The following is a 24,304-nucleotide window of genomic DNA, read 5'->3' on the forward strand; positions in this document are numbered from 1 at the left end:
TTTGCAAGAATATATTTAGCTCTGGGGGGCGTATATTGCATTTGCAGCTGAATATACCGGGCGTAACTCGGTTGTAACGTTGCTAACATGTTGAATGCCGGGGCCCTAAACTACACCTGTCCGTCTCGCATCCGCGTGCCTTTGTTTCCTTGGCGCTGACATCAGGGACGGCGGAATCTCAGTTAAAAAAAAAAAAAAATTCGTATTGCACCATTCCACTGTTCTTCTGTACTGATAATTATATTTAGGAAGTTCAGCTGTTAAAACAATATAGGCATCATGATCATCATCATCATTGTCAACAACAACAGAGTACTACCCGATTAAGGCAGCTGATGAGATGGCGTGGATGGCAGGACCATCGATTTTCACTTGCGGTAAAGGGATGGGAAGTAGTAACAGAATACACTCCAGTGTTCTTAAAAGTGGAGCCATGTCTCGCTGTACACGGCTACATCTCCATGCCCTCCATAGCACAGCAACTAAAATGTTGACCAGCGTATTTATTACACAAAATTCCTTTCACATTTTGACGACATTTATTCGCTGTGTAATACGAGGCTATTCAAAAAGAAGGGACAGATTTCAAACATTTATTGCTTCCAAACTACATAAGGTAGAAATACAATTCCAGCTCTCCTGGAAAGAGAAAAGTTCAAGTTTTTATGCATTCAGTGTGAGCACCATGTGTTACACGACAGATATCGAAAAATTCGCTCATTTCACGCCACACACAAAGCATCTGGTCTCTCGTTATCGAATTCACAACTTCAACAATGCGACGTCGCACACTTTCAAGAGTTTCAGGAATGAGGGTGGGAGGGGGGGGGGGGGGGGGTAGGACACTGTCCTTTACGTAACGCCACAGATAAAAGGCACAAGCTGTGAGGTCTCGAAAAATGGGAAGTTACGGGCGAGAATTTCTCTAAGCACGTCCGACTTTACCTGAATAACACGATTCCAAGACGTCAGATTGGAAGAGGAGGACCAGAAGATGGACTTCATCGTCTATGACCTCCCAGCTCTCCAGACCTCAGACCTTGTGACTTTGTGTTGGGTTACGTAAAAGACGGCGATTTTATCCCCTCTATACCTGACACTCTAGAAACTCTGCGACGTCGCATTGTTGGAGCTGTGAATTAGATAACGAGAGACCAGCTGTTCCGTGTGTGGCAGGAAATGAGCCACCGTTTAATATTTGTCGTCTCACACTTGGTGCCCACATTGAACGCATAAAAATTTGAACTTTTCTCTTTCCGGGAACGTTGAAATAGTCTTTCTATGTTTCGTTGTTTGGAAGCAATAAATGTTTGAAATCTGTTTGCTCCTTTTGAATATCCCTGTATGTATGGAACCACATCTGATATGAGAAAGCTATTTTTTACTTCAGACTGAGCTTAGTAGAACCTAAACCTGTAGACCACTCACGGATTATGCCTCAGGCCTGTTCCGACTTGCCAAATAATCTGAACAGGAGCTAGCAATCGAACCCCGGGTCTTTCCCCAACGAAGTCAGCGAGACTAACCATTCGTCTACGGAGGCGACCGACATTTTCTGTAAAAACCTGATGTGTGGAAGAAGAATAAATCTAATGACTAAAAGATGTATAAGCCAGTAGTGAGATCTGCAGAGCATTTTGGGGCAGCGACATAGCCACCACAACCGATGCACACTTGTAAGACAATGTATGTGATTGAAATGAGAATGTTAAGAAGAATTTATGGCGTCACAAGAGTCGATAGGATCAGTGACGAGAGACTGAGAGGCAGCGTTAAAATGACGGACAGATCAAAGAAGATTCAAGAGAGAAGACGTTAATGGCTTGAACACGCCGTGAGTATGGACGGCACCTATATAGGCAAGAGAGAGATGGAAATGGTAGTGGAAGGTGACAGAGGAATAGGAAGACAAAGATGAAGATGGATGGACTGTGTACACGAGGATTTGGGGGACGTGAACTCAGCCAGAAACTGGAAACATTGTGAAACAAGGCTCATCTGACCAAATGACGTCTTTTCATTACTGCATAGTCCAGGTTTCATGGCTTCGACGATACGTTTTCATGTCACTGGCATTTGCATGAAAGATGAGAGGTTTTGGTATTGCAGTTGTCCCTGCAATTTCCAGCTTACGGAACTCTCTTCGTGTTGTTATTGATGCAGAAAGGGTTCGCGACTGTGACATTCAGTTCTGTAGTGACTTTTTCGGCTGTCGTCCTTACAGTCCTCTCCAGTGCCTGTCTGTAACGGTGACTCAGCATACGCTTTCGACCACGTTGTGCCTGTATGTGATGTGTGGTATAAATCTGTAATACGATGCCTCTTGAAATGCATAAACTCCGGCTACATAGATTATGGAAGTACCCACCGTACAAACACCAACAGTTTTCCCACGTACGAAGCCACAGGGATCCGACGTAATGACCCACAATAACACAGGCCACTGGTCTGACCTGTAATGATCGTCGCATCGCAACGTATTGAGAACATTGCACAGGTGTCGTTCGTGGTCAAATACAATAGCGCCACCTGCAGGCTTGGCTGTTATCTGCTTCTATGTTTAACCACTCATTTCTCGCGGTGTTTTCATACATTTATCCGACATCTGTATATCATTGTATTGTTCATAATACAACAGAAAATGAATTCTAAGAACGCATTTATACGAATACTTAGTGGAATATTTACTGTGTGCACTTCGTTTCTTCTTTTTCTTCTTCTTGTCCTTCTCCTTTTTTTTCTTCTCCTTTTTTTTCCTTCTTTAGCCAAATACTTAAATCCTTCTCCGCTCATTATTGTGTTCCTCCTGATGTAATTTGCACACCACGTACTTTTCGCTTTCAACATTTTTCCTGCACGCTCCGTAACATATTTCTCGTCAGTACTGCGACTCATTTCTTCCTGATCGCCAATAAATTTAACGACGTCAACAGGAAGCCGTCGCGGCTGTCCGCGAAGGCTGTTTCCGCGACCACTTTCCTTATTTGCACTGCTAGTCAACAGTCCGCCCCCGGTAGCTGAGTGGTCAGCGCGACAGAATGTTAATCCTAAGGGCCCGTATTCAATTCCCGGCTGAGTCGGAGATTTTCTCCGCTCAGGGACCGGGTGTTGAGTTGTCCTGATCGTCACCATTTCATCCCCATCGTCGCACAAGTCGCCGAAGTGGCGTCAAATCGAAAGACTTGCACCCGGCGTACGGTGTACCCGTCGGGAGGCCCTAGTCGCTCGGCATTTACATTTACCGCTAGTCAAAAATGAGCGTTACTTAGAACTGAAACATGTTTGTACCTTGTCACATTACCTCCAGCTATGGCGGGTTCACTTTGTCAATTGGTAACTAGTGACCAAAATTTATATTTGTTAGAGCCGACGCGTTTCAGAAACTTGGTTTGGGACGTCTGCTGAAGAACTGAAGTCGAAGATCGTCATCTGAGTTAGGTTTCTGAGAAGCACAGTGAATTATAAATATAAATTTTACTGTTTATATAGTCATTTGCAGTTTTTAACGTTCCTTACCGGTCATTTAATATGGATACGCCTCAAAGTGTATGATGGCTCCTATTGGCTTATTGACAAAATGTTTTTGTTTCAGGGCACCTTGTAACTTTTGTTTGGATCTGATCTCCAGGAACTGATACTGTTCGTGGGGTGTCTTCGCAAATAAATACCCGTCCGCCTAGGTAGCTGCGCTGTCAGCGCGGCTGATTTCGACTGAAGCGGTCTGGGTTCGATTTCCGGCCGAATGGGAGATTTTCTTCGCTCGGTTACTTGGTGCTGTGTTGTCCTCACGTTCGTATCGTAATACACTACAGAGACGCCTGCATGGGCACGTCACGAAAGCCAATAAATTAGAAAACATAAATATCCTTCTTCTTGCTGCTCGCTGTATGACTAACCTTCTAAATTCCCAGGCTATACACATGTTCTGCACGACTTCCTCCCTGACATAAGGGAGCGGTTGAGAATGAGACATATCGATCCCAGCCGCGGTATGGTACATTTCTTAACCGGGCACGGACCTTATCCCACGCACTTAAACCGCGTGAGTCTGAGGCAGACACCTACATGCACATGCGGGGAAGAAGGTTCCCCAGAACACACTGTCTTTTTCTGCGGGCAATACGCGAACAATAGACATACACTACACTTAGATTACACAGATACAGACATAGATATATATACACAGCAATAAGAGACGAAGAACAATGGGCACAATTAAACGCACTGACAAACAGTATTTCAAAAACAACACATGAAGAGTATATGCGGACACGACATCACAGACATGCCTATGTGCAGCGTAACAGAAATCTCCAGAGGATGGACAGCGATACCCACAGTGACAGTGAAAATAGTGACAATAAGGAGGAACAGGAGGAGGAAGCTGAGATGTGACATTAAATAAGCAAATTGCTAGCAATCTAGCCAAGAAAACACCAAATGCTGTACATGGATGCGCACCTAAAGTAGTTAATACATAGGATTAGTAACAAATAGGATAAGCAACATTATTTCTCTATTAATAACCATTTGTGTGTGTGTGTGTGTGTGTGTGTGTGTGTGTGTGTGTGTGTGCGTGTGTGACTGGCGGTCAACGGCTCGAAGAAACCATTCCGAGGTATTCACCGTCAGTCACATCGGTGATGGTACTAACAAATCTCTCATCTACCCTATCTTCTTTCTATATTCTTCTTAAAAAACAACAAAATTTTATTTATATTTCAACCTTAAATTATTGTTATTTTGAAAAGTGTCATTCTTTGTAAATTTTGTAGATAAAACAAAAGGAAAGAAAACTGTAAAAAGATGAAAAACGAAAATTGTAAGATGTACGACCTGTTTTAAACACCAGGTAACAGGTCTATAATTTGGCAATAAATAAATAAAATAAATATACACATGTTCTAGGGATCATGTCCATGAAATCACGCTAATAATTTGGAGGCCGTTAATACCTTTGAGCCGGCCGTTCTCACCAAGCGGTTCTAGGCGCTTCAGTCCGGAACCGCGCTGCTGCTACAGTCGCAGGTTCGAATCCTGCTTCGGGCATGGATGTGAGTGACGTCCTTAGGTTAGTTAGGTTTAAGTAGTTCTAAGTCTAGGGGACTGATGACCTCAGATGTTAAGTCCCATAGTACTGAGAGCCATTTGAAACATTTGAATCTTTAAATAAGAACTTCGCATGACCAAGAAAATGTAGGATCCTATCAGAAACGCGACAAGTTACGAGTGGACTGACCCTGTGAGTTTGTTATTCTATGCTGTTACTAAACATCATGTCTTTACATTCCAGTTCCATGAGAAAATATAGCGGTGTACTGATTAGAAATAAACTTTCTGCAGGGTGTGAGTCTAACTTAAGAGTTTTTGGATAACTTTGAGCCTGACCTGAGACTGCAGCGTTCGCACGACAGTAAGAAAAACCTATAGAAATTCGGTGTCTGTGAGCTTCTCCGAGAAAGCGTTGTCTCCAACTTCTGGGTTTTCGGGGGGGGGGGGGGGGGGGAGGTCCGATTTTAGAATGGACCTGACGCAGAGTAAACAAGTGCCCGAAATATTTGCGCTCCACTACGTTCCAACGAATCTAATTTAAGGCGTGACTCTGCGGTCCACCTTACTAATGACGAAATTCTTCTCTCTATGTGCGGCGACTTCAAATTAGAGCCAGGAATGTGGTCGTTGGGCTACTCGGAATTATTCCCGATTTCAGTCGAGGCCAGTCGTTAATCAGCATCGGGGCAACCATTGTCTCTCCCCCGAATGACCTGGGCACCCCGAGATCGCCGACTGAGCGACGCGCTTATTTCGGTAATCCCTCTGGAGCGCGTCCTAGTTCATTATTCGCGTCCCTTTGGCTGTTTTCGGCTTTAACGAGGCGTGCGTTTATTCCTAGCCGGCTGATTAGTGGAGCCATGCTTCAGTTTCCTCAGGCGCGGCTGGACTGCTTGACAGACTTCCAAGGAGCGTGGGGTTCCTCTACTGCAGGTGAGCCACTATTTGCGTCTCAGCCCAGATTGAAAGAACTTTTCTATTTCGGCCTGAAAATGGGTAAGTTTACTAGGCCAGTCGTGATTCCCAAGCTAACAGTCATTCTCTCTTCTTGCTCGGTGACAAATTTCTTTTCCCTGTTGGTTTTTAGGGCGTAGTTATAGAAGATTATTCATGTAAAGAATCGAGTCGTGGACGTAGAGGGTAGTTGGCGTGATGAATGACATAATGTATAACAACGTTTGCAAGTCGTCGCATCAGATTCAGTCGAGAATCTTGTCAAACTTCTTTTTTTATTATAATTTTTAATTTGCCTTGGCATTAACTATTTAGCCAGAGAAGTGAGTCGCTACAAATCTGGTATACAGTATCGTATATTCTGCATAGGCATTATAAATTACATTAATTGTAGGTAAAGTTCATGTTACACTACGTACATTCACACACTTAACACTGAACTTACATCATAGCTGCTCACGCTGGAGTCTTTGTGTCTGGCTTAGAATTAGATATCCGATTCTTGCAGAAATAGGGCAATACTGACATAGTCCTTTCGGGCAGCTGTCGAAGGAGGTCCGTGACAGATGTAAGTTGGGGCCGGCCGCTGTGGCCGAGCGGTTCTAGGCGCTGTTGGTAAGGCGGGTGCCAGGTTGAGATTCATTGGGAGAGTCCTTAGAAATGTAGTCCGTCAACAAAGGAGGTGGCTTACAAAACACTCGCTCGACCTATACTTCAGTATTGCTCATCAGTGTGGGATCCGTACTAGGTTGGGTTGACAGAGGAGATAGAGAAGATCCAAAGAAGATTGGCGCGCTTCGCCACAAGGTTATTTGGTAAGCGTGATAGCGTTACCGATATGTTTAGCAAACTCAAGTGGCAGACTCTGCAAGAGAGGCGCTCTGCGTCGCGGTGTAGCTTTCTGTTCAGTGTCGGCATTTGTGAGCTTTCTACGAGAAATAGAATAAACGTCGACATACAGCGCAATATTCTTTGAAATTTTACGATCTTCGTAAATTGTGCACACATGTGGCGAACGGGTGCGTTTCGAGAGGGTGCGTTTCGAGAGAGTGCGTTTCTGGATGAGGTATCGAATATATTGCTTCCCCCTACTTATACGTCCAGAGGAGATCACGAATGTAAAATTAGAGAGATTCGAGCGCCCACGGAGGCTTTCCGGCAATCGTTCTTCCCGCGAACCATACGCGACTGGAACAGGAAAGGGAGGTAATGACAGTGGCACGTAAAGTGCCCTCCGCTACACACCGTTGGGTCGCTTGCGCAGTATAAATGTAGATGTAGGTGTAGATGTAGATGTTCAGTCCGGAACCGCGCTGTTGCTACGGTCGCAGGTTCGAATCCGGCCTACCGGCGGGTGTGGCCGAGCGGTTCTAGGCGCTTCAGTCCGGAACTGCGCGACCGTTACGGTCGCAGGTTCGAATCCTGCCTCGGACATGGATGTGTGTGATGTCCTTAGTTTAGTTAGGTTTACGTAGTTCTAAGTCTAGGGGACTGATGACCTCAGATGTTAAGTCCCATAATGCTTAGAGCCATTTGTAAGTTGGGGAATTGCTGCTCTGATCAAGGCCTTAGGAAACTTGCGGCTGCATCTGTTATAGCGTGAACGCCCTAATATCACATGGTTGAGATGTGCAATCTCACTTTGTGTGTCAGATATTAAATATCCCGTGCAACGCCGAGCACTGCAGCTAGTTATCAAGTAAAGTAACGGCAGATGAAAAGTGAAGCAAGTGAAAATGTACGTATATTTCAAGCACAGCGAAAATGCTTCGTAATAGAATGAGGCTAGTCACACATGACGATTTAAACCGCTTTTGATTTGTAGCGCGCCCACATACGTAATCATTAACATGATATTATAAAATTGCTTGGTAGATTACTTTTCGTGGAACAGTATAGGTGTCTGTAGTTTCGTATGGAAGGCGTAGACGGTCAGTGCACAAGTTACAGAGCAGTGGTACCAACTGCAGAGGTAGACGGTGGCGCCCCTGCAGCGGTCCCCGGCGTACGTCCGGGATTATAATGAGCTTCCGCGCAGGCGCGAGGTTGTGGGCCGCCGGGTGTGGGTGGGCTCTCTCTCTCACACACACACACACACACACACACACACAGCCATGGCGCGCGCCGGCCGCCTCTCCACCAAATTAGTAGTTGAGAAACAATTTGTTGGCCGTGGTAATTAGCGCTCTAGTATGTGTCGCTTGCGGTAATAATAAGAGGCCCCATTGTGAAGGAGGGCGAAGCACCCCTACCCCTCCCCCACCCCCTTCCCCAACCTTCTCCGCCCCTGCCAAGGTCCTAGCGCGAATTCCTGTCTCACGGGTCGCGCTGTCTGACGCTGCTGAATTCGCAGCACAACTCGGTGACCTCTGCTATTATGTTCATCGTCGAATGCAGTCCCAGTATATGCGCAATAGGTCGTCTTGATGCTAGATAAGTTTTGGGTAATTAAATAAAAAATTCCGTAGACTAATATACAGTAACGCACCCATTCGCCAGTGTATATTTTGGAGAGCAAGGCTTCAAGTCATTGTTGAAATACTTGAACTGGCACTATAATGCTGTGGGAACGCTTATCTGTGGTAAAACGGAGCGAATGTAAACAGAGAACGCTGAAAGAGTAACTTGTGTTGTTTCCTCGCATATGGTATTACAATGCAGTCATGTCCTCGTCTTGTTTTACTTTTACACCACTACCCGTTCGCCACATGTGTGCACAATTTACGAAGATCGTAAAATTTCAAAGAATATTGCGCTGTATGTCGACGTTTATTCTATTTCTCGTAGAAAGCTCACAAATGCCGACACTTAATTATTCCAAGCGATAAATGCAGTTTTCGTTACAATTAAATATTGCAAGAAAATTAATTCTTGAACACGGAAATTCCCTATCGCAAGAAAGTAGACAGCCAAACAACTTCTACGATTTAAGAGGTTACTATAGCAACGCGTCGTATGCGGTGTCATATGCAAGGAGACATCAATACGCCATTCACAGGTATAAGATAAGTTAAAATATTCCCTTTACTCTTTCTCACACCATGATTTCATACTTTTAATCTAAGAGATAGCAGTTTCCGTAGCTTTTAAATAACAATAAGGTCTCAAAACACTCAATAGAATCACTGAAAAGTTTGTGATTCGAAATATACATTATCTAATAAAATACGCTATTCTCAGACAGTCGAGAAAATCTGTCTCTTTTTTTTCTGTTTCTTTCCTCCTCTCGGCTTACTAATAACAAGCAATTGTAGTCATCATAAAATTAGACCATTCATATTTACGAGTCGTGGTTGTTCACCTGAAGCATCTTCTTTAACGTTGAGTGACCCTTATCAGGAACGAACTGAACTAACCACTGAAGAATGTAGTGTATTGACATGTAATGTAAGTATTTCGGCATCACCTTGTAGAATACAAGATACAGTGTTGTACACTAATAACAATAATAATATTGAAATTTTTTACCTTTGAAGACTTGGTGAAATCAGAGCCACACTACATAATTTTAAATCGGGAATACTACACAAATATTCAACGTGGATAAAGTCTTTTTAGCTGGAATATGTATCATAATCAAGCAAAAAACGTTAGTCAGTAGCATACTTCTGACCACGTGCCACAGTTTACAACAAGCATGAACTATTATGAGTAGTCCTCGGTGACGTGGTGCTACAAGTTAACGTGCTCGTTACTGCTGGTAGTCTAGGACAGTTCATAGATGCAGTCTTTCTGTTAAACTGCAACGCAGATAGTTCTCCTCATTGTAGCTGCTCATTCCATAGTGTCAATTTTGGGCCGGCCGAAGTGGCCGTGCCGTTAAAGGCGCTACAGTCTGGAACCGCAAGACCGCTACGGTCGCAGGTTCGAATCCTGCCTCGGGCATGGATGTTTGCGATGTCCTTAGGCTAGTTAGGTTTAACTAGTTCTAAGTTCTAGGGGACTAATGACCTCAGCAGTTGAGTCCCATAGTGCTCAGAGCCATTTGAACCATTTTTTGTCAATTTTGGCACGAGGCATTAGTTTCTGTAACAAAGATTAAACTGTCTTAAAGTATGGCGCATATTTTGAAGGTGTAAAATTGGTTGATAGTGGAATGACGATTGCGTTACTTGCTACCGCAGAATGGAACTACATAAATTTTCTTACTTGGATTTTTGAAGGATCCTCTAGCTTACATAAAATTCGAGAAATTTCACGTGTTTCTTAAATAATTATGTTTTTACTAAACCTGTCAAAAAAAAATAGAGCTTCAAAGTTACTGTACTCACTCATAAAAGTATCTGTTTTTTTAAATTATGCCAATCTTTAGACTTGCACTTGAGCAAACGAAAAAAACTGTAATGTTCTCTGAATTTGTGACGTGCTGAAGTACAATCACCTACCATTCCACTTGATAACGGCCACAGCTCCGAAACAGCAATACTGAATTTTATGAATAAATAATTTTATAGTCACTGATAGTCATGATGTGCTTTTTTAATTTTAAAAATGTGTACGATGCTAATTACGTTACATAAGGAGTTTGAACATAATGGCCATGAATCAGGCATATTACGTTACAATCTGTTTGTTGTAGATGCGCAGTTTTCTCAGAAGAGAGCGCAGTTTTATTCGTTTTGAGGACATGTACCTCACACGACAACTCGTTTCTCCCATCTGCTTTGAACTGGACGCCCTTGTCAGATACTACTTGCAGGTACTCTTTGATAGGACTCTGCAGTCCACAATGTCGCAGCAAAATCGCAGACAGCCAGCTAATCTACAGTGAGAATATCGAGTGCACGCTTCGCTTATTCTGTTATACCACTGACATTCCTTCGATTACTACCGGTCTTCCCCATTTAGGGTTTTGTTGTCGACATCCTATTACTGAATTTTGATTCCTCACTAGTGCTGACCACCAACAGAGAAGGTTTCCGTCCAATTTTTTTTATTTTGTTTTAAATTAAGGTTAGGTACCGGAACTCTAAAGTGATGGCCAAGAACGGTGTTGAAACGGTATTGAGACCCACCAGTAAGATAAAAGAATGCTTAAGAGCAGCAAAAGATGTTCGGCATTGTGGGTGAGTATATATTCGCATCAAAAAAAGAATTATTAACACTCGACTACCCGCTAAAGGAACTGCTGCTGAGACATAATGACAAATCGGCCGTAACAGGACATGTCTTCCAAGACGGAAACCACAAAATAAAATTCAGTGAGTCAAGGATTTAGCAAAGACAACACATTATCATCCACACGTGTGTAGAGAGACCATACAGATGCACAAACATCACAATAATTTTAACAGAAAAGAAGAAGCTGTTAAGATAGACAAAATACGGATGTAGACTCTGTGTCTGCAGAATGGCAGTCGATTACTTTTAATACAGAAATATGGCGCCAGCGAGAGCTTAATCACGCAATCGGAGTCACGTGACGAATGGTTGTGCCCTCTTTGAGAGACTATATACATTTCTGTATGTCGACCACGTACACTCATCCCGGAAACTTTAACTGAAGTAAATACCGACCGTGAAAGCCCACTTTGTGTGTTTGCTTTTTGATTGTAGAGATATCTGTGACACCAGGAAATACATGAAATGTAAGTCTAATTATTTAAGATAAACAGCTGAAGGTTGTCTAAATAAAAATGACAATTATACTGGATTAGACTTAGTGTAGAAGGTATCTCGGTTTGATACAGGGGGAATAGAGAACGGCGCAGTTGTCTGGCGCAGTTGTTAGATCGGTTACTGCTGTAAAATGGCAGGTCATCAAGATTTAAGTGAGTTGGAACGTGCTGTTAAAGTCGGCGCACGAGCGACGAGACACAGCATCTCCGAGGTAGCGATGAAGTTGGGATTTTCCTGTGCGATTGTATCGCGAATATCAGGAGTCCGGTAACACATCAAATCTCCGACATCGCTGCGGCTGGAAAAAGATCCAGAAAGGACTGAAGAGAATCGTTCACTGTGACAGAAATGCTGCTTTTCCGCAAATTGCTGTAGATTTCAATGCTGGGTCATCAACAACTATCATCTTGCGAACCATTCAACGAAATGTCGATATGGACTTTCGAAGCCGAAGCCCCGCTCGAGTACCTTTGATGTCTGCATGTCACAAAGTTTTACGCCCATCCTCGGCCTGTCAACATCCACATTGGACTGTTGATGAATGGAAACATGTCGTCTGGTCGGACGAGTCTCGTTTCAAATTGTTTCGAACGGATGGACGTGTACGGGTAAGGAGATAAGCTCATGAATCCTTGGACTCTCCATGTCAGCGGAGGAGTGTTTCAAGCTAGTAGAGGCTCTGGGCGTGTGCAGTTGGAGTGATATGGGCCCCCTAATACGTCCAGATGCGACTCTGACACGTGGCACGTACTTAAGCATCCTGTCTGATCACCTGCCTTTATTCATGTCCGTTGTGCATTCAAACGGACTTGGACAGTTCCAGCAGGACAATGCGATACCCCACACGTCCAGAATTGCTACAGAGTGGCTCCAGGAACACTTTTGTGAGTCTAAACACTTCCGCTGGCCTCCAACATCCCCAGACCTGAACATTATGGAGCATATCTGGGAGCCTTGCAACGTGCTGTTCAGAAGAGATCTCCACACCCTCGTACTCTCACGGATTTATGGACAGCCTTGCAGGAGTCATGGTGTAAGTGCCCTCCAGCACTACTTCAGACATTAGTCGAATCCATGCCACGTCGTGGTGCGATACTTGTACGTGCTCACTTGGGCCCTACACGATATTAGGCAGATATACCAGTTTCTTTGACTCTTCAGTGCGTAAGTAATGTACATCGTCAAAACTGGAACTAATGTTGTTTTTTTTTCCATCGTGAATTGTTTCCGCATTAACGCTTTAACATATCTGTCAAGTTTCGCCTTCATGTTATATTGTAACAGTCCCAACTGGACGTCGTGAGTGGCTGTACATTAATTATAGCCACCCGGCAAGATTAGAAGCGTTTTCGCGCCGTGACAGAGAATTACTATCCTTTTTTTGCATATTTATACTTGTTAAATCCAGTTGACTATGAAGACTTTCGTTGTTAAGCTGATCCGATCCTTTCCCCTTCTTTTTTCCCGCGAAGATAAAGCTTTTACATTGTACCACCTTGCTGAGCTTAGCGCTGATCTCTGAGTATTGTATCCGTTGCCCAGTATGCAGTTGCTAGATAGGCTGCCGTGTGGGAAGGGACGAGAGTTACGGACGCAGCGCAGATTGTCTTCCGTGTGTACCCGTCCGGTAATTGCTGGTCTAATTCTCCGAGGATCTCGTTGTGGACAGCCTCGCTGCCAGAACCACAGACAGGACGCGGTCAGCCAGCGGTCTTTGCTTCGAGCATCGGCGGCGGCACCGGGCTATCTGCTCGGCACAGCACGGCAGCAGCTCTCTGTCCTCTTCGCCTCCCCCTCCCCCTCCCCCCCCCTTCCCAATCCCTCGGATGGCAATCGCGTCGCGTCCGCCTCGCGGCGCCCGATTGATTCTGCGAATTACGCAATAACTGCGCAGAAAGCAGATTAATTCCGGCGCGGCGGGCCACGAGTGGCATTGGCCGGCGGAAAACGCATTGTAGGCGCCAGGTGCGCTCCTCAGTGCGGCGGTTACTGCAAGAGATAGGAGAGGGCCCCACCGTGCCGTGCCGCGCGCACCGCACAATGGCAATTGTCTCGTTCGGCGCCGGCGTGCATGTCGCGGACGCGCTAACGGCAGAAATGCGTGTCGCCCCACCCTCTGTGTGTGTGTGTGTGTGTGTGTGTGTGTGTGTGTGTGTGTGTGTGTCCGCTACAGTGACCGTCCTGGGGACCATCCACCCGTTTGTGACTGCAATGCCACACGCCGTCCGCCCGTTCTGTTACCGACTCGTAAATATGCTGTACCGGCTGCATTGAGCAGACCTGCCGGAGAACTGATCTCCCGGTGTGTAACTGCACTCAGTGGAGGCACAACCGGGAGATTAGCCATTCAGTCTGCAGTATGACGAGAGTTGTAGCAAGGTTATTGGACGGTTTCATAAGGTTGTATGTTCACCATGCTGGACAAAAATTTAGAAACCATAAGGAGATATCAATGGTGATGGAGATACCAGGGGTGGAAGGAGCAAGGCAGAAGTGAGAAGTAGAATTGCTCAAGCAAAGGCTGCTTGTAACAAGAAGAAAAACATTTTAACATCTAAGAGCATCAGCCTTGAAATTAGGAAAAGATTTTTGAAATCATATGTGTGGAGTGTGGCATGCTATGGGTGTGAAACATGGACTCTCGGGACAGAGGAAGACCAGAAGCTAAATTCTTTTGAAATGTGGTGCTATAGACGCATGCTCAAAATAAAATGTATCGACAAGGTCACAAACTAAGTGGTTCTGGAAAGAGCAGGTGAGAAGAGAAGCTTCTGGAGTTTCCTTGTTAAAAGAAGAGTGCAATTTACTGGCCATCTATTAAGACATAAAGGACTCCTGAACACAATCATAGAGGGATATGTCGAGGGAAAAAGACCAAGAGGAAGACCACGACTGAGGTACATGGATCAAATCGTGAAAGATGTGGGATGTAACACCTATAAAGAAATGAAGAGAAAAGCTGAAAGACGCACAGAATGGAGACAAGCGGCCATTGTAGCTGTTGCAAACCAATCCTTGGATTGACCACTACAGAAGAAGAAGAAGGAGATATCAAGCTGACACCATGCAACACCTCTCTGGCTTTGATAATGTCCTTAGTCCAAGTACTCACCTGGCTGCTTGAGCTGAGAACGTCGCAGCAGGAAGTAAGACTTCTGTAACCTGAGCTGAATCATCCGCCAAGATCTCTCCAAAGTATAGAATATTCATACGTATTTGCACATGAGTCACGATGCGAGCGGATACTTCTGAGTAAATGCATTGGAGAATTCGTCGTAAATATGGATGGCTGCTCAGCTGAGAACTGCACTGACGATTGCGAAAACGGTTTCCGCATGTCAAGAAAAAGATTAACATAAACTGCCGCAAAGACAACTGGGAACCAGGAGTTGGCACTGAGTCGTGTATTGTCAGTATATGTTAGTGAAAGTTGTTCTAAACATAAAAACAACTGTATACAACTGCCTTTCTTCCCCCAGTCGAAAACTATACTAAAGCAGTTTGTTTCAAAATTTTTCTATTTCTGAGATGTTTTCGCCACTGGCAAAGTGGAGAGGAATATTTATTGTCACGTATTTATACTTCGTTATCCTGAACATTCATACACAAACGAAATAACACTTAACCCCATTTCTTATATAGCTAGGACGAATAATAATGAAGGTACTTTTATATCTGAATGGTCACCGTGGTCTCGAACCGCGCGACCGCTACGGTCGCAGGTTCGAATCCTGCCTCGGGCATGGATGTGTGTGCTGTCCTTAGGTTAGTTAGGTTTAAGTAGTTCTAAGTTCTAGGGGACTGATGACCTCAGAAGTTAAGTCCCATAGTGCTCAGAGCCATTTGAACCATTTGGTCACTGTGAGGAAACATGCGCGAGTAACGTAACCTTCAAAGAGTTTTGACCACAACTCAGCGAGCAACAAATAACACTATTAATAAAAATTCGTTTCACTGTAACATGAAACAATACATTTTCGCCCTCTACACAATAAAATGCCTCATCTCTCAAAGAACCGACCTAGGATCAAGAAATAAACACCACTTTTGCAAGTGCCTGTATAAAGATAACAACTAAAATAAATAGGTACAGGTTGGTAGTGCATAACACCCGTATTTGAAGGCACTGATGCAGAGTTGTTAAGTCACTGCGTTTAATATTTGCAAACTACCACGAAAGTTGCGAGCCAACATTTCTATCGAATATTATATTTCAATTTCTCTATTAGATGAAAAGGACAGTCTAAATATCTCTACACACATTGATTACTTCTCGGTACACTTCATACATGCAGAACTAGTACTTATCGATTGTAACATCGCAATCAAAATATTTTATAAAGTAATTCCTTTTCATCAATTTTGGCTTGAAATATGGCATACTGTGTATATAAGTATATGAAAGTTTTCAGGAAAGCAAGTGAGACAATACTGACCTGTCAAAAAATCGAAAAAAAAAATGTTGGTATCGACAACTACTTTTGAAAATAAGTAATGCTAGAGGAGGGTGTTCCGTTACAAGATCCTATCAAGAACGGCATGTTTTTGATGAATCCTCAGTCTGCCGTTGCCTTTAATAACACGTGATTTATAACATACTTATAAAGCACTCGTGGCCTACCGGGACCATACGACCGCCGTGTTATCCTCAGTGGAGGATGCGAATAGGAGGGGCGTGGGGTCAGCACACCGTTCTCCCGGTCGTTACGATGACATTCTTGACCGAAGCCGCTTCTATTCGGTCGAGTAGCTCCTCAATTGGCATCACGAAGCTGAGTGCACCCCGAAAAATGGCAACAGCGCATGGCGGCCTGGATGGTCACCCATCCAAGTGCCGACCACGCCCGACAGCGCTTAACTTTGATGATCTCAGGGAAACCGGTGTATCCACTGCGGCAAGGCCGTTTATAACATACATATAGATAGCTAAATACGAAAGTTCGTTAACCACCTATATAAATTTTCCCGTCGTTTTACTAAAACAAAACACACCAGTAACGACGCATTTTCCCTAGATCCTTAATGGGGTAGTGCTAAAAAACAGCATACATTCGCACGTTGTAAGTTTTTGCATAAAATCGACGAAATATGGGCTTCAGATGAAAAAGAGAAATACTATGTGGCACATTGCAAGTGCTGCTTGTGACGTAGAAAGCGTTCTTTCCAATTACGACTGCCACCTGGTGGTGCTCTAATTGGTCCAGTCCTTCGTAGCACGTTGACGAAATATCACAGGGGCGTTCATTAAGTAATGCAACACATTTTTATCTCAGTCAACTTCGGTTGGAAAATGCAGAATTTGTTTACGCGGCGTTGGGAAATATTCCCGCTTCAGGCCCTATAATTTCATGCAGTTCTGATATGTGGCAGCGCTATACGTAGAACTCAAAATGGCGTTGTGAAGGAAGTTGGGAAAGGAGACCAGACAGCAAGGTCTTCGGTCTCATCGCATTAGGGAAGGACGGGGAAGGAATTCGGCCGTGCCCTATCAAAGGAACCTTCGCGCCATTTGCCTGGAGCGATTTAGGGAAATCACGGAAAACCTAAATCAGTATGGCCAGACGCTGGATTGAACCGTCGTCCTCCCGAATGCGAGTCCAGTGTGCTAGCCACTGTGCCACCTCGCTCGGTCCTGTGAAAGAAGTCCGTTCCATACAGGGAGCTGTCGTTGAGTTCCTTTTGACGGGAAACCAGAGCATCTCTGATACTCATAGGCGCTTGCAGAATGTCTATGGAGACTTGCCAGTGGACAAAAGCAAGGTGAGTTGTTGAGCAAGGCGTCTCTCGTCATCAAAACAAGGCCGCGCAAACCAGTACGATCTCCCGCGCGCCGGGCGGCCACACACAGCTATGACTCCCGTAGTTTTGAGGTGATTTTCACGTATTCGTCGCCACAAAAATGCAAACAAACTTCTCCATGATAACGCAAGGCCTCACACAAGTCTTCAAACACGAGAGAAGCTCAAAAAACTTCATTGGACTGGTCTTCCTCATTCATCCTGCAGCAAGGATCTCACACCTTGCGACCCCCATCTGTGTGGTCCAACGAAGGTTGCAGTCCGCGGGAAGAAGTATGTGGTTGATGTGGAAGTCACTCATGCAGCAAGACGATGGTTCCGATGTAGACCAGTAGAGCGGTACCATTCAGGCATACAGGCCCTACCAGTAAAATGGTATAAGATCGCCGCATTGAAAGGAGAATATGTTGAAAAATAGGGTTTCTTAGCGAAGAGAGTTGGGAATAATACGTGTATTGGACAACTAAATAAAACGAACCTGCTTACTTATTGAGCGATGTATTTTGCGTTTCAAGCTAGGCAATGGTTCTTCAGAGTGGAGTAACAAGAAGTGACGTCACAAAAACTCGTTAGCTAACTCGTCTGTTGTGAAGACGGCTTTAGCATCGGAATCAGCATCCAGGTATCCGGGGTAACGTGGCTCGTAAGTTTCAAATTCTGCTGCTTATTAGGCCAAAGAAATCCAAAATTCCCGCGCTAAATGGCATTATTTATCCTGCCCCGCCCCCTTCTGGCGACAAAAAAAAGCTGTCACGGACAGGTGGACGCTGGCGAGCGCCACCGCCGCGAGGGGAAACAGAGGAAACTGCAGCCGACCGCATTAGGGCGTTAATTCGCAGCGGGCATTTATTTATACGAGCACTGCGCCGGCCCGGACGATGCGTGTGGGTTCTTTTTTTCCCTCTCCTTTTTTTCTGCGGGCCACGGGGTAAGTCGTCGGAGGGGCGGGAGGGCCCGTATTTACTACCTGGGCTAATGAAATTTCGCGGCGGCCGCGCGGGACCCCACCGGACCCTGGCGCCGGGCGTCGCCAATTTACTGGCGCACAATTACACGGCGTTCATATTCATGGGTGGCAGGCCGGAGGAGGGGATGAGGAGCGGCCACTTACCTCCGCCCACCTCTTCCCAGGGGCTGTTGTCGTATTTATGCAGGCGCCGGCCCGCTGCAGGAACCGCTGCGGTCGCGCCCACGAGGCGTCGCTCCGGTCACCACCTCAAGGCCGCAGTCCATCGTGGCTTTAACTGATGCTGATTCAGCAGAGGGCCTGCCTACCCCGACTGCGTGACTGGCCCTAAGAAATCCTGACGAAGAGAGCTCAGAATGACGACGAGAATATCGGGGAGATTAGAACTTACAGCCGCGCGGGATTAGCCGAGCTGTCTGAGGCGCTGCAGTCGTGGACTGTGCGGCTGGTCCCGACGGAGGTTCGAGTCCTCCCTCGGGCACGGGTGTGTGTGTTTGTTCTTAGGATAATTTAGGTTAAGTAGTGGGTAAGCTTAGGGACTTATGACCTTAGCAGTTAAGTCCCATAAGATTTCACACACATTTCAACAATTGAGAACATAAAGGAATGTCGTTGAGAATGAGATTTTCGCTCTGCAGCGGAGTGTGTGCTAATATGAAACTTCCTGACAGATTAAAACAGTGTGGCGAACCGAGTCTCGAACTCGAGACCTTTGCCTTTCGCGGGCAAGTGCTCTAGCATCTGAGCTACCCGAGCACGACTCACGCCCCGTGCTCACAGCTTTAATTCCGTTAGTACCTCGTCTCCTACTTTCCAAACTTCGCAGGAGAGCTTCTGTGAAGCTCACTGTTTTTTGACCCCTGAAGAATGGCATTCGTGACTGTCGATCTGATTCGGACGAAGAGGCGCACGCCTGCGTACAATCATGGTTCCGTGGGCGACCACAAACATTTTTCCATCACAGCGTTGACCGGTTGGTCTCACAATGTGATTAATGCATTAACAGCAACGGCAACGGCACTTGCTTTTCAAAGAATGAGCAGTTTACTTACTTCTTCCCATCTGTCTCGTTTTCACGTGACTGTTCTTTGTACATACATAGAAGACTATAAATGACAAAACTCCTACAATCGGAAGTGGCTGTAATTTTTTTTTCAGTCTGACGCAATCAAAAATTTTTTTACTTCTGATCAGATCTTTAGAACTACAAAGGAAAACCTAAGCGGTATTACAAACACGCAATTTAAAAATCGTAGCTCTTCTATTCCACAAACCATACCTCTAAATAAACATCAAATAAAACATGGTCCATGCCGGTGGATCAGCACGTAGTTTACATGCACTGTACATAGGATGCGTTGTCATACTGAGTTCACAAGTATATAGGTGAGATAAGCTGTGCATGGCTTCTCCTTGCACTCGCAGGGCAACACGCAGTGGTTAGCACAATGGATTCGCATTTGGAAGGACGACCATCTAGATTTAGGTTTTCCGTCGTTTCCCGAAATCATTGAAGCCAAATGCCGGGATGGTTCCTTTGAAAAGGGCAATCCAGTTTCCTTTCCCCATCCTTCACAAAGCTGAGTTTGTGCTCAGTCTACAATAGCCTCAAGTCGACGCGACGCTAAACTCTTTATCTCCCTTTCTTCCTTCCTTCCTTCCTAGCATTGCACCCGCGCGTCCTCTATATGTGAATCGAAAGTATGAAAATAATTTTCGTTACCCTTAAAATTCCGCATACCATCGTCATTATTGGTACGTGTGAGATATGTTACCTTAATAAGATGGTATATTAACTAGGGCGTAACGATTTTTCGTATTAGGACAGAGTAGTAAAGACAAAAAAGGAAAAGCAGGATTTACAATTTAAAACAACTATAATGTGTGCAATGTGCGTATGTAAGATGTATCGTAGAATGCTATGTCGACCTAGGTAGCTCTCTGCTTCCGGTAGCTTGTTGGTCATTTGTACGGCAGCATCGACGCGGCTCGGATACCGCTGCAGAGCACCTCAATGCGGGCATACGGAGCATTTCCGATTGGAGAGGACTCTGGGGTTGCAGGTAGGCTGTGGGTCAGTGAGCAGGGTGTTGCCAGGAATAGTGGGCGCGAATTTCACAGATTTTTGTACAGGCACAAATTTCATTGGGCGTATTTTCATATACCTGTTCATTAACACTAACTGTCCAGCCGACGGACGCTTCACTGGAGTACCGTCTGTTTCCGTCATCCCGAAATATTTGTACGAATTTTGGTACCGAGTACATTCCCCCAAAGATATGTGAAAATGTCAAGTAAATGCTATAGATCCTTCTATAGGACGTACTTGGTGGAATGAGGATAATCGTTTGGAGAACCATGAATGTTGATAATTATTTACTAACACTGTTGAAGTTGCTCTAACTCGAGTCTATCGTGATTGAATAATAAGTAGGCAAAGATATTCCTCATGCCCTACACGCTCGAACAGCCTTTGTGGATTCCCAAAAAATATGGAAAGCCACATGCTGAAATGTTAAGTCTGCCACTACACATTTTTGGCACACACAGTTACGTGATGTCACTTTAGCAGCCGAAAACACGTTTCAGTTACAGCCAAGTCCAGCTCGCAATGTCAGTTCGACAGAACTAGAGGCTTGTGCGGATGCTAATATACCAGCGGTATTCCACAGTAATAATTATTTTGTAGATAAAAACTTGCGCTGCAGCGGAAAACAACAATAATAATTACTTTGTGGTTGAAATCTAAAGGACATTATCAGTATAACGATTTTCCTATATTTGCATTGCACGCAGTTTATCATAATAATAATTATCGTTTTAATTTATTAGTATTGCGTGCCTTTGTATTGGCTTAAATGCGCAGTATCCTCGATAGGGTACTTGTGTTTTTATATTCAAGGATTAAGACAGCGACATGCCCTTCTTCTTAGTTATTCTCAGTACTGTTTATAAACGTGCATTTTGTTTCCTTAGAACATGCAGCTGCTTGTGTCTGAGGCATTCCTGTATCTTTTGCAGTAACAGCGAATAGCGATCAGCGACCCAAGTGACATAAAGGCAATTCCGGACACACCAGCGTTTGGAATCTTCACTTTACGGTCTGACTCCTGTTCGTGTAGCACACGCGATATAAATAATGCTCAGTACAAAATCACTGAAGGGGAACGTCAACATAGCGTAATGGAATGTAGCCGAATTAAGTCAGGAGATGCTGAGGGAATTAGATTAGGGTATTACTAGATGAGTTCTGCTATTTTGGCACTAAAATAACTTATAATTGGTGAAGTAGAGAGGAAATAAAATACTGACTGGCCATAACAAGGAAAGCATTTCCGATGAAGAGGAGTTGATAACGTCTAGGATAAATTTAGACGACCGTGGTGGTCTAGCAAATAGAGCGCTAGACTCTGGCCCTAATGGTCTCGCGTTGACTAGCGGGTAGGAGCGGAGATATTTTTCTTCTTCCAGCACTGACCTAAATCCACTCATCCTGCTATCAAAATGAATACTGGGGGTATTTCCCGGTGTAAAAGGCTGCTAGGGGGATGGGGTCTCCACTTCCCCCTTCTAGAGCCGCGGCAAGCGAATGGGTGCACTCACCATCAGACCAGATGACTTTTCACGGTTTGAGTACTACAGACTAACTTTTTTTATAAATCAGTGTGTTAGGAAGTCTTTTCTGAATGTATTTGTCTAGAGTATAGCCTTGTAAACAAGTAAAATGTGGACGATAAGCAGTTGACACAAGAAGGAAACGGGACCTTTTGAAATGTGGTGCTACAGAAGAATGCTGAAGATTAGACAGGTGAGTCGAGCAACTAATGAAGCGATACTGAGTCGAATTTGGGGGAAAAGGAAAGTTATCGTACAACTTGACTGAAAGAAGAGAGCGTTGATGGGATGCTTCTTAAGTCATCAATTGTCAACTGTCAATTTGTAACGCAGGGAAGTGTGGGGGGATTGAATACCTCGACAGCATAAGATCAACGAGGAATAAATGTTCCTGTTAAATATGTATTTACAAATACACAGTGTAACACTTAATACAAAGGGAAGTGTTGCACAATAACACGAGTTAGCGTACATTTGATAATCGAACCATTTGATTAACATTTAACAGTATGCAAGGCAAGACGTCAACTTGTGACACAGATTCATTTGACAATATAGTGAAAACACTCCGCAGAAAATATAAGGTGAGCAAAATGAAACTGGAACGGAACATTTTTCACGCACCTGAAGACAGGCAACCCAAATTACATCATATTTCCCGGTTGCGGCTGGTGTAAGCTGGATTGCCTATTGTAAGGTGCATGAAATATTTTCCGGGCCAGATTAATTTTGCTCGCCTTATCACAAAATCTGTTTCAGTAAATTCCACAAAAAGTTGTAATTTATGAAACATACCAAGAATTGACAGACTCTGTTGTATTAGAATGTCATGACCGGCCCGCGCGTTCCTGGAATATGGAATCTTAATTACGAGGTCTGACTACAACAGATGAAAATTCAGACGAATTGCAAGCGTAACTTAAGAGTTCCGCCATAAACAAGGGGTTTATAAAATATAGGTAACCGTGGATACGGATAAAAGTATTGCGGATGTCGATGTGGGTAAGGGACTTGTGGATGCGGATATAATTACCACTATCTGCGCAGACCCCGGGCGATAACTGTTCAGTTTTTTAAACAACCTATTAATGGCTTTTGGACATCACAAATACAGCCAATCTGAGAATGATTTTTTAGCGTTTAAATATGTAACAACTTGAAACCATTAAAAACAACAATTATTACATTTCATTTGTCTGAATTTAAGTCAATGATTTAAGAAAATTAATAGACATTCAGTGATACGAGACAAGGATTGATGACACATTTCTTACATATTCATTTACCATATTGCAACAAAATAATAAAAAATAATCACTTTTCCTATAATCTTATTTATCTTTTTGCTATAAACTCGTATAGAAGCTTATACACTAATACGTCTTCTGTTGCTAAAAGAGTGAATATTCGTCGATGATGCATTGCCAGAAGGCCGGCCGCGGTGGTCTCGCGGTTCTAGGCGCGCAGTCCGGAACCGTGGGACTGCTACGGTCGCAGGTTCGAATCCTGCCTCGGGCATGGATGTGTGTGATGTCCTTAGGTTAGTTAGGTTTAAGTAGTTCTAAGTTCTAGGGGACTGATAACCACAGCAGTTGAGTCCCATAGTGCTCAGAGCCATTGCCAGAAAAACCCGCCAGGGTAGCCGAAACCGCTGCTTCCTGGACTCGGGTAGGTGCGCCGGCCCCAGATCGAATTAACCACGAGGCCCGGTATGCCAGCCCGCCTGAACGTGGTTTTTAGAAGGTTTTCCACATCCCGCTAGGTGAAGACTGGACTGGTCCCCACGTTCCGCCTCAGTTACAAGACTCGCAGACATTTGCAAACGGTCGCAGTATTTCATGGCTTACACTAGACGCAGACAGCTGGGGTACACGACTTCCGTCCCGGAGAGGGGGGGGGGGGAGGAGTTCGGGGTGGCGACAGGAAGGGCATCTGGCCACCCCTTAGCACTAACACCGCCACATCCATAGTAACAAGGCCGACCCTGTGTTGACGCGGCCCAAAGAAGATGATGATGAATGATAATGCATTGCCAGAAAATCTAACGCTGCGCTGGTGTCAGTTTCCTCATATCTTCTGTCGCAGCCGAAGAAAATGTGATCAACATCTTCCTCACTGCCATTCTCACTTGAAGACTCTGTGATCATATAGAGGCAGTAGAGATGTCGTGATATTAGCGCTATGAAGTTGCAGATATACCTGCAATTTTGGTACGAAGAACGTGATTGGACAATAGTTACCATTGCGGCAGAGTGTCTCCCGTTTATTTCGTAAGATCGAGGGAGCTTCCCGTTCCATC

The 24,304-nt window shown here is 44.6% G+C and overlaps 2 protein-coding genes across 2 annotated transcripts in view; one reads left to right on the forward strand and one right to left on the reverse strand.

Moving 5' to 3' along the window:
* The window catches only part of LOC126263469 (uncharacterized), a 38,960-nt gene extending 24,159 nt beyond the window's left edge, over positions 1-14,801 (reverse strand). The window contains exon 1 of the mRNA XM_049960562.1: positions 14,738-14,801. Coding sequence (XP_049816519.1) covers positions 14,738-14,801 — 64 coding nt within the window. The remainder of the gene's footprint in view (positions 1-14,737) is intronic.
* Positions 1-24,304, forward strand: part of LOC126263470 (LIM/homeobox protein Lhx9) — a 598,391-nt gene that overhangs the window by 196,244 nt on the left and 377,843 nt on the right. The gene's annotated exons all lie outside the window — the stretch shown is intronic.

This window comes from Schistocerca nitens, chromosome 6 (genome assembly GCF_023898315.1).
Source record: "Schistocerca nitens isolate TAMUIC-IGC-003100 chromosome 6, iqSchNite1.1, whole genome shotgun sequence".
In the NCBI taxonomy this organism is placed as follows: domain Eukaryota; kingdom Metazoa; phylum Arthropoda; class Insecta; order Orthoptera; family Acrididae; genus Schistocerca; species Schistocerca nitens.